The sequence below is a fragment of the Tenrec ecaudatus genome, chromosome 11, assembly GCF_050624435.1.
Source record: "Tenrec ecaudatus isolate mTenEca1 chromosome 11, mTenEca1.hap1, whole genome shotgun sequence".
NCBI lineage: Eukaryota > Metazoa > Chordata > Mammalia > Afrosoricida > Tenrecidae > Tenrec > Tenrec ecaudatus.
Genome location: NC_134540.1, coordinates 71,035,906 through 71,051,937, shown reverse-complemented (window position 1 = coordinate 71,051,937; position 16,032 = coordinate 71,035,906). Strand labels below are relative to the sequence as shown.

Genomic DNA, 16,032 nt, shown 5'->3' with positions numbered 1-16,032 from the left:
GGCCTTGAGACCCCAGTAGGGACCAGTTAGGTGCAGCTTGGGGACTAGTTGGGTCCTTGGACAAGGCCCTTTGTTTGCTCTAAGTGATCAGCAAAAGACTTGGCTGAGGCCCTTGGCCACAACAGGATAGGGAGTTGGCAGGGGAGCTTGATGAGAGTGTCAGTCCTGAAAGGGGGTGTGCACCACTGCACCCACCACACCTGCTTCCCTCTTTACCTCCCTGCCCCCCCGCCCCCTCCAGACCCCATCAGGGAGCGTGATGGAGGTGTGACTGACTGGCAAGCTCTAGCTAGCACAGCAAGGCTGCCCGCAGGCAGGAATGCCGCTGCCAAGGCGCTTGGCCCTCCTTAAGGCCTGGGCTTGTGAGTGTGGCCCCAGACCATGGGGTGCTGTCAAAGAGGATGGCTATGCCATCTCTCCAGCTTACGACCCCAGACTCCTGGGACAGCCAACTAAGGATCCCAGGAGTTTGGAGTCAGGCCGGTGAGCCCCCAGGTTCCCTGTGAATGTGTGCTCTGTCCTGGGGGGCTCACACAGCTGGGCCTCTCAGGTGACTGCCCAGGATGCTGGACTGAGCAGGGGCTGGCCCTGTCATTGTGCAGCAGACTGGTCCATGTCCACTGCCGGGGAGGGGAACTTGTTCTCAGCCGCCTACACCGCCTGTGCTCTGGAATGGTGTGACTGTGACCATAGCCAGAGACAGCCAGAAGGTCCCAGACTCCCTCCCGAATTGGGAGAGGATGGAGGAGGAGCCAAGTCACGTGGACGGGCTTCGCTGCTTTCGTTGCTGTGTGTCCTTGGCAAAGTTGCTTGACCTCTCTGAGCTTGGTGTCCTCATCTGGAAAATGGGATTAATAATGTTGCCTCCTGCCTCCTGGGCTCATGAGGATCAGAGGGGATAATGCGCTTCTGGCTAGCCCACACTGCCCTCTGAAAAAGCCTTATGGCGATTTCCCCACTGGGACGACCCATCTAACCCATGTCTCCTCTTCCCAGCTGCTGACATGGCCTCCAGAAACTTCTTTGGAAGCCTTTGGGCTCCTGTGGGACCTCAGCGTGGATAGGTTCTCCCATGCATCCGGTCAGTGTGGGATTTGGGTTGGAGGCTTTGTACTCTATCCCCAGGCTCTCAGGGCGCACAGGTCTCTGACCCCCTCGGGAGGCCAGCACACGGGAGTGCGCCTTTAAGGACTCGGTAGCATCGGGCCCTCTTTGGCTGGGGCTCCAGCGGGTTAGTAACAAGCTGAGCCAGCAGGCTCTTTGGCATCTCGACTCTGTCTCAGAGCCAAGCTGAGAGACTGACCCCACGCACTTCCGGGGAGCCACAGGCAGTTCAGGGAATTTGGGTGTCTCTGGCTCCAAGTGGACAACTTGCTCCCAAGTTCTTCCTGGGAGCCCACCCCCACCCCCGTTTGCTTGGGGGAGGGTTCCAGGAACATCCCCTTCAAATCAGGGAGGCTCTTAGGTGTGGAATCACAGCGGGTGGAGCTGCTGCCACTGCCACTCCTGCTGTGTCCAAAAGTGGTCTGGGGGGGGGCGGAGGGCGGGGCAGGGGTGGTGGGGGTGGTATTTATGTCATCTTTATACTTTATGATATTCTGAGTTCTACAGAGGCAATTAATTTCCCGTTTGTGGCTGCACCCTTCCAGGTCTGTCATCATTCAGTACCTGAACCTAGACACTTCGGCACCAAAAAAGTATCATGTAACCAGTCACAGTTGCTTACAGCAGGCAGACAGAGGCATTCATGGTGCCCAGACCCGCCTCTGCCCCAACTGTCATCAGCCCTCCCTCTTAGAGCTCTCTAGGCCAAGGTTATGGACTGACATGCATACATCACCGCCTCCAAGCCCTGTTTTGATGCTTCCCCTGTTTCAGGAGTCGGCCAAGTTGGGAGCTGGGGCAACAGCTGTCAGAGAATTCCAGACTCCCCACCACCACCACTATGTGTGCCCCCCCCCAACTCCCCCAGATCCCTCCAACTACTGTCTTGTGAATAGCACCAGTCTCAGCCTCCTCTCCCTTTTCATAACCTTTGCCCCAACAGCCCAGGCTGCCCTTTGGGGTCTCTGCAGCCCCTCTGCAGCATGCCTGCCCTTTCAGAGAACAGAGGCCTCCCTTGTCCTGCATGCAGTGGTATGCGTCTCCTCCGCAGAAGCAGGGGGACATCCCACTCTCCCTGGCCGCTGTCCACACCGAGCGCCCAGCTCTGCAGTGAAACAAAAGCGACTCCCTGCTCAGTAGAATGTGTGGACACAGGCATAGGGAACTCCACACCTGAGGCCGGAATCTCAACTGAGGCAGGCTTGGGCAAAGGCCGGGTGTCAGAGAGACACCCCCTCCCCCAAGTTGGAACTGAAAAGCTACCATCAGTGCACAAGGCATTCCTGAGGCTGGACTAGACCCGGCTCAGCACGCACACGGCAGTCTCGGCCATCGCCATCTGTCAGCAGTCGTGGACCTGCAGACCTCCGAATTGTACCCGCGATTTGTGGGCATATTTTTAAATTACCTGGTCTTTCTCTTACATACACTGGGAGTGTTTCTGTGCGTGCACGTGTGTAAATGTCTATCCTGTGCTGGAGTTTGTGTGACTCATAGCTGTCCCCAGGTGGTCCTCGCACTCACTGCCGGCTCGTCAATGTCAATGTCAGTGCTGACTCACAGTGACCGTACAGGGCAGTGACTGCATAGGACAGGGTAATCCTGGGGCTGTGACTCTTTATGGGAGTAGAAGGCCTCATCTTTCTCCTGCAGAGTGGCTGCTGGTTTCACACTGCTGACCTAGAAGGGCGTTACTCAGTCACCCCTGTCCCAACACGCATCCTGAACAAGCTGGGGCCCACCGGGGCTTGCTGGCAGGCACTAGGAGAGGGACCTTCTGTGGCTTTGCTCAGGGTGACCGGCTACAGCACACTGATGTGTTAGTGGGTGACGGGGTGGTTCTTCTGGAGTGAGAAACACACCATCACCTTGGCCAAGCTTCTTCGTGATCTCAGAGAGTAAGGGTGTGCTGGAAGCTTGGATCTTCTATCACCCCTACAGGGCAGAGGGGGACGTATAGGGATGGAAAAGACATGCTTTGGGCCCTGAGAGGGTCTAGAGCCAAATAGAAGCGGTCGTGTTGTGCAATTACAATATGAGAAAAGGAATTCCAAGGGAAGTAGAATGACGTGGGAGGTCCGGCAGGGCGGTGAGGGGAGACAGCAATCCGGAGGTGCTTTGTGGAAGGAGGAGCAATTGAACCATCCCTCAAAAGCGTTATAAGGAGGAAATGCAGGTCCAGGTGCATATTGGGACCAAGTGAAATTAGGACATTGACAGCCCCTGGCCTGTGTTTTAGTTTGGCCTTTAAAATACACACACACACCCAAATACTCATGTGTGAGCAGTTTATTATCTCCTATGACAAGAAAATTTCGAAGTGGGTGGTTCCAGGTATACTCAGCATATCTGTAATGTCAGGTTAGCTTCTGGTCTGCCTTTCTCACTACTTCCCTCATGGTGTCAGAATGGCTGCCACCGCTCCGAGTATCATTCTGTACACGGGAGACTCCGAGTGTCATGGTGTTTGCGGGAGACTCTGAGTGTCTTTCTGTACACGGGAGACTCCGAGTGTCGTACTCGGAAGACCTCGAGTGTCTTTCTGTACACGGGAGACTCCGAGTGTCATGGTGTTTGCGGGAGACTCTGAGTGTCTTTCTGTACACTGGAGACTCTGAGTGTCATTCTGTACTTGGGAGACTCCGAGTGTCATTCTGTACACGGGAGACTCCAAGTGTCGTTGTGTACTCGGGAGACCTCGAGTGTCTTTCTGTACATTGGAGACTGTGAGTGTTGTTCTGTACACGGGAGACTCTGAGTGTCGTTCTGTACTTGGGAGACTCCGAGTGTCATTCTGTACTTGGGAGACTCTGAGTGTCATTCTGTACACGGGAGACTCCGAGTGTCGTACTTGGGAGACCTCGAGTGTCTTTCTGTACACGGGAGACTCCAAGTGTCGTTGTGTACTCGGGAGACCTCGAGTGTCTTTCTGTACATTGGAGACTGTGAGTGTTGTTCTGTACACAGGAGACTCCGAGTGTCATTCTGTACTTGGGAGACTCCGAGTGTCGTTCTGTACTTGGGAGACTCCGAGTGTCATTCTGTACTTGGGAGACTCCGAGTGTCATTCTGTACTTGGGAGACTCCGAGTGTCGTTCTGTACTTGGGAGACCTCGAGTGTCTTTCTGTACATTGGAGACTGTGAGTGTCTTTCTGTACGCAGGAGACTCTGAGTGTCATTCTGTACACGGGAGACTGAGTGTCGTTCTGTACATGGGAGATTCCAAGTATCACTCTGTACTCTGAGACTCAGTGTCATTCTATACACGGGAGATTCCAAGTGTCATTCTGTACTCGGGAGACTCTGACAGAGACTCCAAGTGTCATTCTGTACTCACGAGACAACATTGGTTCAGGTCAGGACGGGAGAGATGAGACAAGAAGCCATCTCTGCTCATACTTTCTCTTTTTCAGGACAGTTCCCCTTTTGGCTTCATTAACCTAGACTGAGTCGTAGACTTCGGAGGACATTTGCCCCCGTTCTCTGATGACCTGGTACCCTTTGAATGCCCTCACTGTAGCTAAGGGATTCTCTGCCTCGTGAGCGATCCCAGCTTCCCCCAGAGCTTTCCATGCCATTCCATTTTACAACTTCCCTTGAATGCTGTGTCTCCTTATGGAGCTGTCCTGTGCATTCCGTAGGAGCAGAGGTCCTTTGACCACCTGGAGAACAGTTCTAATAGCTGCTTCCCCCTCTCTGTGTGTAATTGTGGCACCTGAGTCATTGACTCGGTGGAAAATCAAAGATGAAAGGAACGCTTCTTTTTTTTTTTTTAAACAATTTATTGGGGCTGATACAATTCTTTTCACAGTTCATACATATACATACATCAATTGTATAAAGCACATCTGTACAGTCTTTGCCCTAATCATTTTTTTCTCTTTTCTTCTTTTACATTTTATTAGGGACTCCAACAACTCTTACCACAATCCATACATATACATACATCAATTGTATAAAGCACATCCATACATTCCCTGCCCCAATCATTCTCAAGGCATTTGCTCTCCACTTAAGCCCCTTGCATCAGGTCCTCTTTTTTTTCCCCCCTCCCTCCCCTTTCCCCCCTCCCTCATATGCCCTTGGTAATTTATACCTCGTTATTTTGTCATATCTTGCCCTATTCGGGGTCTCCCTTCCCCCCTAGGAACGCTTCTTAAGAGTAAAGACACGATAGCAATTCCAGCCCGAGGGAGGTGCAGGTTCTCTCTCTCTCTCTCTCTCTCTCTCTCTCTCTCTTTCTCTCTCTCTCTCTCTCTCTGTGCGTCTGTCTCTCTTTGTTTCTGTGTGTGTCTCTCTGTGTGTCTCTCTCTCGCTCTCTCTCTGTCTCTGTCTCTGTCTCTCTCTCTCTCTTTCTCTCTCTGTGTGTGTGTGTGTGTGTGTGTCTGTCTCTCTTTGTTTCTGTGTGTGTCTCTCTCTGTGGGTCTCTCTCTGTGTGTCTCTCTCTCGCTCTCTCTTTGTCTCTGTGTGTATGTCTCTCTCTCTGTCTCTCTCTCTCTCTCTCTCTCTCTCTCTCTCTCTCTCTCTCTCTCTCTCTCTCTCTCTCTGTCTCTCTCTCTCTCTCTCTCTCTCTCTGTGTGTGTGTGTGTGTGTGTCTGTCTCTCTTTGTTTCTGTGTGTGTCTCTCTCTGTGTGTCTCTCTCTCGCTCTCTCTTTGTCTCTGTGTCTCTCTCTCTCTCTCTGTCTCTCTCTCTCTCTCTCTGACAGGCACCACCACTGTTTCTGGAGAAACACTTCCTGATGACAACCCCATGCCCTCCCCCCACCCAGACCTGGTTCACAGGGGCTAGGTTAGGGGCCCAGCAGTGCCAGCGAGCCCCATTAGCTTTATGGCAGCTTGGCCTCTGGCATATAATAAGCCTGTTTTCTGCTTAAGCAGCCAGAACCTGTTTGTGTTGCCTGTGGCTCAGCTCACACTGCTCCAATAGCCAGCCTTAGACCAGCCCCTGCAAAAGGAAATGCGGTGACTTGGTTCATCCACTGGGGTGGACCCACTTTCCCTGAGCAGACCCCGGGACAAAACACAGATTTATTTAGCAAGGAAGAAACAGAGCAGGGCTCTTGAATAGGCAGCCAGCAGCATTGGCCACAAGCTTAGAAGGGGAATGCATGTGTGAAATCTCTTTTTAGTAACTAATCTTGTTGCTTACACACACACACACAGACACACATGTGCACACACATGAGGCAACCCACACTGACAGTAGTCAGCCCTCTGTAGACCAGATCTGACTGTTGGCCTCTGTGAGCAGCCCTGGAGGAGGATTTGTATGTGCCCAGACAGCAGGGAGGAATGAGGACAAGGCCCAAGGAGGTGGGGAGAATGGGGCTTCCTTTAAGGGGGGTGACAGGACTGAAGTTTGAGCCACATCCTGGAGCACAGTGGGGACCAGTGCAGGCACTGGGAAGCCTTACTGGTGTCCGACAAGACCAGGTTAGAAGTGTGTTTAAAAGGTGTCATTCGCCCTTCTGCTTCCGGTACTTTCTGCCGCCGTGCCGGCGCGGCCTCAGCCTCCAGTCGGGCAGTGGAGAGCCTCAGTGGTCATGGCAATGTTTGAGCAGATGAGAGCGAACGTGGGAAAGTTGCTCAAGGGCATCGACAGGTACAATCCTGAGAACCTGGCCACCTTAGAGCGTTATGTGGAGACCCAGGCCAAGGAGAATGCCTACGACCTGGAGGCCAACCTCGCTGTCCTAAAGCTGTACCAGTTCAACCCAGCCTTCTTTCAGACCACGGTCACGGCCCAGATCCTGCTGAAGGCCCTCACCAACTTGCCCCACACCGACTTCACCCTGTGCAAGTGCATGATCGACCAAGCGCATCAAGAAGAGCGGCCCATCTGACAGATTCTTTACCTCGGTGACCTGCTGGAGACTTGCCACTTCCAGGCCTTCTGGCAAGCCTTGGAAGAAAACATGGACCTCTTGGAAGGCATCATGGGCTTTGAAGATTCTGTCCGCAAGTTCATTTGCCACGTGGTGGGCATCACATACCAGCACATTGACCGCTGGCTGCTGGCCGAAATGCTTGGGGACCTGACAGACAGCCAGCTGAAGGTGTGGATGAGCAAATACGGCTGGAGTGCCAACAAGTCGGGCCAGATCTTCATCTGCAGTCAGGAAGAGAGCATCAAGCCCAAGAACATCGTGGAGAAGATTGACTTTGACAGCGTGTCCAGCATCATGGCCTCCTCCCAGTAACCACAGCCCTTGAATAAAGACATGTGAACTGAAAAAAAAAAAAGGTGTCATTCACATAACGTAAAATTCACCCTTCCAGAGCGTGCAATTCAGTTGTAATTTTTTTTCGGGTGGGGGGGGGGGCAGTCACAAGGTTGTGCAACGATCAACCACTATCTAATTCCAGACCTTTAAAAAAACAAAGCAGGAAACATTTTGTGATGACTGGGGTGGAAGTTTGCAGAGCGGTTAATCCACGTCCAGCAGCTGCTGCACATTTTGCTTCCTGCCTCAACTGCCCTCTCCTCCCTGGGGCAGTGGCTTCCCGCCGCCCAGCCCTCCGAGAGCTGCTCCTAGTGGGCCTGCCGGATCATAGGGTATTTCTGTGCCTGACTTTCTAAGTAAGAGCCAGACCATTCTCCATACTGGTTGTACCATTGATCATTCTGCCTGTGGCGTCTGAAAGCTTCAGTCTCTACACTCACCTTGCACGTTCTGTTTGATTTCTGTTTGTTGTTTTGCTTTTATCATTTATCTTATTGTGTGGTTAAAAGAAACCTCATGCTCAGCAATCCCTCCCACTCACCCTCCTCCTAACCCGCCTCCTTTCTCTCTGGACTTTCCTGTTCTGAACTCTTGGTAGAAATGGAGTGGTGTAGACTTTGGGGCCAGGGCGTGGTGCCCCAACAGACTGGACTGGAAAACACTCCTAAAGGCCAACAAACAATCCTTGAACTAACTACAAGCTTTTCTTTCTTGTTGTGTTTTGTTTTGTTCTTTGTCAGTGGTTTGTTGTTGTGGTTTTGTTGTATCTTGTTGCTTGGTTTTGCTCTGTCTTGTTTTTGTTCATGTCATTATCTCCGCAGTTCTGTCTAAATAAGATAGGCTGAATGAACAATCTGGAGGAGAAAACAACGGGACTGACAGTTCCAAGGGACAATGGGATAGGGGGAGGTGGGGGGGAAGGAAGTGGTATTAACAAACCCAGGGACAAGGGAATAAACAAGTGATTCAAATTGGTAGTGAGGTGGGTATGGGAGGCCTGGTAGGGCATGATCAAGGGTAATGTAACGAAGAGGTATCGCTGAAATCCAGGTGGGGACGGAGCATGATAATGGGACAGGAGGAAAGCCAAGGGAAAGAGAGGAAAGAGCTAGGAGGCAAAGGGCATTTATAGAGGTCTAGACAAAGACATGTCATTTTGCAAATATATATAAGAGGATGGAGAAATAGATCTATGTGCCTATATTTATAGGTTTAGTATTAATGTGGCGGAAGGATATTGGGCCTCCACTCAAGTACTCCCTCAATGCAAGAATACTTTCTTCTATTAAATTGGCATTCTATGATGCTCACCTTCCTGACACAACCATTGAAGACAAAGCAGGTAAATAAGCAAATGTGGTGAAGAAAGCTGATGGTGCCCGCCTATCAAAAGATATAGCATCTGGGGTCTTAAAGACTTGAAGATAAACAAGTGGCCATCTAGCTCAGAAGCAGCAAAGCCCACATGGAAGAACACACCAGCCTGTGTGATCACGAGGCTCCAAAGGGATCAGTTATCAGGCATCAAAGAACAAAAAATCATATCATTGGGTGCACACTTCCATGATATGATCACTGAGGACAAACGAGTGCATAAGCAAATGTGGTGAAGAAAGCTAATGGTGTCCAGCTATCAAAAGAGATAGTGTCTGGGGTCTTAAAGGCGTGAAGGTGAACAAGCAGCTATCTAGCTCAGAAGCAACAAAGCCCACATGGAAGAAGCACACCAGCCTGTGCGATCACGAGGTGTCAAAGGGATCAGGTATAAGGCATCATCAGAACAAAAAAAATCTTACCATAGTGAATGAAAGGGGGAAGTGCAGAGTAGAGACCCAAAGTCCATTTGCTGTCCACTGGAGATCCCCTTGCAAAGGGGTCTAGGGGAGGAGATGAGTCAGTCAGGGTGCGATGTAGCACCGATGAAGAATACAGCTTTCCACTAGTTCCTAAATGCTTCCTCCTCCCGACTATCATGATCCGAATTCTACATTGCAAGTCTGGATAGAGCAGAGGATGTACACTGGTGCAGATAGGAGCTGGGAGCACAGGGAATCCAGGGTGGATGATACCTTCAGGACCAGGGGTGTGAGTGGCGAAAATTGGGAGAGTAGAGGAAGAGTGGGTTGGAAAGAGGGAACCAGTTACAAGGATCTACATGTGATCTCCTCCCTGGGGGATGGACAACAGAAAAGGGGGTGAAGGGAGACGTCGGACAGGGCAAGATATGACAAAATAATAATCTATAAATTATCAAGGGCTCGTGAGGGAGCGGGGAGCAAGGAGGGAGGGGGAAAAAAGAGGACCTGATGCCAAGGGCTTAAGTGGAGAGCAAATGCTTTGAAAATGATGGGGGCAATGAATGTACAGATGTGCTTTACACAAGTGATATATGTACGAATGATGATAAGAGTTGTATGAGCCCCTAATAAAACGTTTTTTTAAAAAAAGAAATGGAGTGATGTACCACGTGGCCTTTTGAGACCTTCTTTTGCTTAGTCAGACTGTTTTCAATGCTGGATCACAGGGTGGTTTTGTGTTTAACCATCTGGGAATTGCCAGACTGTTTTCCAAAGCAGCAGCGGGTGAAAGTTCCAGTTTCTCCAAATCATCACCATCTCTTGCTATTGGCTGCCTTTTCTCGGTACAGTGTCACCCTTGTGGGCATGAAGTGGTCTTGCTGTAGTTTTGATTTCCATTTCTCTGATGACAAATGATGTTAAGCATTTTGTTTGCATGCATATTGGCCACTGGTGATTTGCTGATATTTTATTCCGCCCTCTGGGTTGCTTTTTCACTTTCTCGTTAGTGACTTTGGAATTAAAAGGATGTGCATTCTGATGAAGTCCAGTGTATCTATTTTTCTATTTCAATTGTTGCCTATGCCATCGGCGTCATATAAGACATTACTCTTCAATCCAAGCCCACAAAGTTTATGCCTTTGCTTTCTTCTAAGAATTTCATAGTTTTCACTTTTACCTTTAGGCCTTAGATTGATTTTTGTGTTCATTTTTATATATATGATGTGAGGTAGGTTTTAATAGAACCATTTGTTGAAAAGGCTATTCTCTCCCCCTATTGACCTGTCTGGGCACCTTTGTCAGTAATCAGTGACTATAGATAAGAGGGTTTATTTCTGGATTCTCAGTTCTCATCCATCATCTGTCTATCTTTTGTCAGTACCACAATGCCTTGGGTACTATAGCTTTGTTGTCATTTGGAATTGTGAGTTCTTAATGTTGTTGGTTTTTTTTCTAAATTGTTTTGGCTTTTTTTTTTTTTTTAACAACTTGTAGATTTCTGGGTCGGGAGGAAGGCAGCAGCTGGTATCTCGTAGGGATGGTGTTGAAGTTATGGACAAATTTGGAGAGTATTGCCATCTTAGCAATGCTAATTCTTGCAGCTCATGAGTATGGGCTGTCTAATTATCTAGGTCACTCATTTCTTTCAGCAGTCTTTTGCAATTGTCTGTGTACAAGTCTTATGCTTCCATTACCAAATGGATCCCCCAAATATTTTGTTCATTTTACGTTATTGTAAGTGAACGGTTCCCCCTCGGTGGCACTTTGATGTTGTTTATTTCGAGTGCATAGAAATACCACCAGCGTTTGCATTATTGACCTTGTCTCCTGCTGAACCCGTTTATGAGCGCTAATAGTTTCTGTGTGGCCAGACTTGATTTTGAACGCAAACATCTCCTTGTGCAACTAATTGTTTGAAAGAAATTACCTCATGCTTATTTAACCAACGTGTTCTCTCCGGGCCGGGGAAGAACTGCCCATTAACTCAGCACCGATCATTCCGAGAAGGGAACGGTGCCACCAGAAAACGGCCCGTCCTGAGACGCTTCAGGAAAAGAGCAAAGCGCCTGGAGGTTCCTTCCTGTTAGGATCCAAAACAATATTGTGCGCTCGTGCCCACCGATTTCATTCTTTATCAGCTTCTAGAATATTTATGTAGGAGGGAGCGAATGTAATGAAAATGACCCTGGCCAGTACATTCTTTGGATGCTTTTAAAGTGGGCGGAAAATTCAGTTCTCGGGGCAGATTAAGCTCAGTCTCCCCAACAGGGTCTTAGAAGATTTTGTTCTCCCACATAGGGCCACCATGCATGTCCTTTGCTCTAGGACCTCCCGTGTGGGGTCCCGGGGGCTTGGGGGCTAGCTGTGACAGACCCCTATTCTGCAGGTCACTTTCTTTCTGCCATTGCTTCCCCTCCTTCCCTCCCGACAATCAGTCAACTAAGGGTGAGGGTTTCCTTCCGACTCCATTCCTGTCTGTCCTGTGTCAGTTCTACGACACTCTGTACTTCCCTCTCAGGTAATATTTACAGGGCTGTCTTTAAGAATAAGAATAAAATAAGGTTTTGTTGTCTCTCAGCTAGATGGCTGTTTATTTATCTTCAGATCTCTAAGACTTCAGGTGCTATATCTTTTGGTAGCTGGGCACCCTCCGCTTTCTTCACCACATTTGCTTGTGCACCCATTGTCGTGCCACTTGGAAGAAGCACACCAGCTTTTGCCGACTTGATCGCTGAGGACAAAGCAGGTACATAAGCAAAAGTGATGAAGAAAGCTGATGGTGCCCGGCTATCAAATGCTATAGCATCAGGGGTCTTAAAGGCTTGAAGACAGTCAGGCAGCCATCTACTCAGAAACAACAAAGCCCACACGGAAGAAACACACCAGCCTACCCCGACACGAACACTAAAGACAAAGCGGGTGCATAGGCAAATGCGGTGAAGAAAGTTAATGATGCCCAGCTGTCAAAATATATAGAATCTGGGCTCCCATAGGCTGGAAGATAAACAAGGGGCCATCTAACTGAGAAACAACAAAGCCCACATGGAAGACGCACACCAACCTGTGAGATGACAAGGCGTCGAAGGGATCAGGTATCAGGCATCAAAGACACGCAAAAAAAAATCATTGCATTGTGAATGAGGGGGAATGCAGAGTGGGAATCCAGGGCCCATCTGGGGTAAATTGGACATCGCCTTGCAGAAGGGCTGTAGGGAGGAGACAGGCCAGTCATGGTGCAGGGTAGCAATGATGAAATATATAATTTTCCTCTAGCTCTTAAATGCTTCCTCCCCTTCACTATTATGATCCTAATTCTACCTTACATATCCGGCTGAACCGGAGGATGTACACTGGCACAGATAGGAACTGGAAATACAGGGAATCTAGGACAGATGAACCCCTCAGAACCAGTGGTGAGAGTGGCAATATGGGGAGGGTGGAGGGACAGTGAGGGAGAAAGAGGGATCAGATGACAAGGTCTACATATAATCTCTTCCTTGGGGGATGGACAGCAGAGAAGTGGGTGAGGGAGATGTCAGATGGTGTAAGATATGATAAAATAATAATTTATAAATTATCAAGGGGGAGGGGGGAGCAGGGAAGGAGGGGAAAAATGAGCTGATACCAAGGGCTCAAGTAGAAAGCAGGTGTTTTGAGAATGATGATGGCAAACATATGTACGAATGTGCTGGACACAAATGATGTATGTACGGATTGTGATAAGAGTTGTATGAGCCCCTAATACAATGATTATTTTTAAAGAATAAGGATATGTCCTTTAATCATACCATCCAGATAACCTCTGTTGTTACTTTTTAAATTTGAATTATAAGTACAAATTTGAAAAATTCAAATATTGGGGGAGGGAAGATAAAATACAGAAAAGAAAAATCTTTTCTCCCCCACCCACTCCATAGCCACATCTCCCAAACTCAAACCCACTGATTTGTATTCAACCTTTGACTCCTTGTGACCCACTGGAGCAGAGTAGACCTGCCCCATAGGGCTTTCAAGACAAGTCTTTGTGGAAGCATTATCTTGTACTACGCCGACTTAATTAATGCTCTATAATTTTTCTCTCTAGTTTCTAATATCTATTGCAATGGCTGAACAGAAACCGAGACCAAATTCGTAATTAAAGGGTTGAGGAAATTAAGTTGTAATGTCAGTGAGAACCGCCAGGGTAGCTGTTTACCAGGATCTCTTACAAACTTTCAGGTCTGGTAGTAAATGCCCAGAGGGGCATACCACCCTGCTTTAAACCTCATTCCGAAGGCATTCAGTTCAAACTCCATTGGTCAGCAAACCCAGCTCCCTGAATTAAGTGCCCAGAGGCACCTCACTCCAGTAAAGATCAGCCCGAAGGCACTCAGCTCCACTTCCATAGGTCAGCAAGTCCAGCTTCCCCAATTAAGTACCCAGAGGCACCCCACTCCACCAGCCAGCCTCCTGCACAGCAGCACTTGTTGCTCCGTGGGTGGGACAGCCCACCAGGCAGTTCCGCGCTGTGGCTCCTGGTTCTGCTGCCGCTGCTCTGAGGTATGGCTGTCTGGATCCAGGAGGCCCACCCCATAAGGATCTTGGGTCCAGAAGATGAGCTCCACTCCTGAAGTTTGCTGGTCATGAGATCCCTCCTCCTGCTTGTCAGAGGGCTCAGGTTAGACACAGCAGGATGCCGCTCCAGGGAATCCTATCAGTATCCACCACCTTCGTACCGGATTCGTGCAGGGACAGATCCTTGGTGTGTCCTAGAGGAGATGGACCCATGGTGGATGCTTTGGTGGAGTTAGAGGCTCTCGCTAGAAGACCACAGTAAATAAGTCCCTGCTGCTACCTCTTGTCGTTCTCCCATGGAGCCGCTGGTGGGTTCAGATCACTGGCAAAGCGCATTCATCACTGTGCTGGCAGGGCCCTGCCTCTCCCCAGCACTATTAACAGCCCTCTGTCAAGCAGCAGGAACCTGCCCAGTCCTGCAGCCTCACCATTGAGCCCATTGTTGCAGCCCCTGTGTCACTCCATCTCATTAAGGGCCTTCCTCTCTTTGCAGTCCCTCTGCTTTACCAGGCACGATGTCCCTGACAACAGAGTTCGTGAGATGGAATCTTGCCATCCTGGCTGCTGAGGACCATTCTAGCCGTACTTCTTCAAGACGGATGTGTTTGTTCTCCCGGCAGTCCATGGTACTTTCAATGTTCTTCCCTAGCTCCATCATTCAACCGCATCGGTTCTTCCGGGATCTTCTTTTGTCTTCCTAATCCAGTGTCCGGCTTTCAGATCCCTATGAGGCGATGGAAAAGGCTGTGGCTTCGGTCAGGCGCCTGTTGGTCCTCCAAGTGACATCCTTACTTTTCAACAGTTTTCAAAGGCCTCATGCAGCAGATTTACCGAGTGCAGTGTATCTTTTGATCTCTGCCTGACTGCTGCTTCCATGAGAATTGATTGTGGATCCAAGCAAGATGAAATCCTTGACAGCATCAGTCTTCCCTCCATGTGTGAGGATTTGGGCCATCTTTTGACGGAGTTGTAATCCAGACTGAGGGTACAATCCTCCATCTTCATCAGCATGTGCCACTTGGGTTTTCATGCAAACTTCCCTCCAGTGGATAATTGCCCTTCTAGGAACTGCCCGGTTCTCCACCCTGGGTTTCATGACCCGCCACAGCCCGACAGGCAGGGCAGGCAGGACTTAGAATCTAGAGCAAGGCGCTCCAGAGGCGGGGTTCTGGGGTGGCATGAGACATCTTGGTGTAGAAAGAATACATTAACACATGCATTTAAGCTCTTCCCTTTAAAAACAACAACAAAATGGTTTTATTGGTATAATTGACATGCATTAGCCTGCACACATTTAAAGTGTATACTTTATATAGACTTCTGTTTACACCTCAAAGCCCTGATCCCAAGCAAAATGATTGTCCATGATCCTCCGGAGTTTTCTCGTGTCTCTTTGTAATTCATCTCGCCTTGTCCTCGTATCTGTAGGAAACGACTAATCTATTATCTGCAATTGTAGATTCATTTGCATTTTCTGGCATTTTCTATAAATAGAACCCGACAGTGGTTGGATTTTTTTCCCTGTCCACATAATTACCCTTTTCTTTCGACATAACTATTTTTGAATGCGCCCATGCCGTTGCACGTACCAGCTGTGTGTACCTTTGTAATGCTGGGCGGTATTCCATCGCACAGGTACATGCAGCTGGTTCGTCCATTCCTTTCCTAACGCACATGGGGGTCCGTTTCACTTCTTGGCTATAAACAAGAAGGCTGCTGTCAACATGCTCATACACAGAGACGTGTAAAGCACCCCTTTATTTTGCTTTGGGTAGATACCCAGAAGTGGAATCACTGGGTCACATAGAAGTAAATATTTAAGTTTTTAAGAACTTGCCAGAATCAGCCTAACCCCTGCCCTGGAAGTGTGTGCCGCAGAGAACGACACTAGACCTTCTGGTGGGGGAAAGGAACTGACCTACTAGACCCAGACGGAAGCAAACCAAGAAGGAAACAGAGAAAGGGGCAGTCGGCCTAGACGCCACATGGGCAAGCCCAGAGGAGGAGGTCCCTGCATGGAGCTGCTGGGGCCCAGAGAGGACTGTGGACTTCCAACAGCTCAAGACACATTGTCCCCTCACTGGAGCATACGGAGACAGGGAACAATAATGGGGACACACGGTGGGGAGACAGTGGGGAAATAGAGCAGAACAGACTCGCAATGGGAGTAAAGCCGAGCATAGAGCCCCTGAGGAGCCCAAGAATGAACTTCAGGTGAGGAAGGGCAGCCCCCAGATCTCCCTCAGGACCAGGGGGGAAGTTCTGGGGACCAGCAAGCAGACCTGTACCTATGTAGGGTTTTTTTCTCTCTCCCATCTTCTTCTCTTCCCTTTTCTTTCTTCAACCATAG

General features: G+C 49.3%; 1 protein-coding gene and 1 pseudogene across 1 annotated transcript in view; both read left to right on the top strand.

Moving 5' to 3' along the window:
• FAM178B (family with sequence similarity 178 member B) overlaps positions 1-16,032 on the top strand; it is a 131,660-nt gene that overhangs the window by 35,927 nt on the left and 79,701 nt on the right. The window contains exon 7 of the mRNA XM_075562677.1: positions 997-1,064. Within this exon, the coding sequence (XP_075418792.1) occupies positions 997-1,064 (68 nt within the window). The remainder of the gene's footprint in view (positions 1-996; positions 1,065-16,032) is intronic.
• On the top strand, positions 6,575-7,348 carry LOC142461367 (eukaryotic translation initiation factor 3 subunit K pseudogene; annotated as a pseudogene).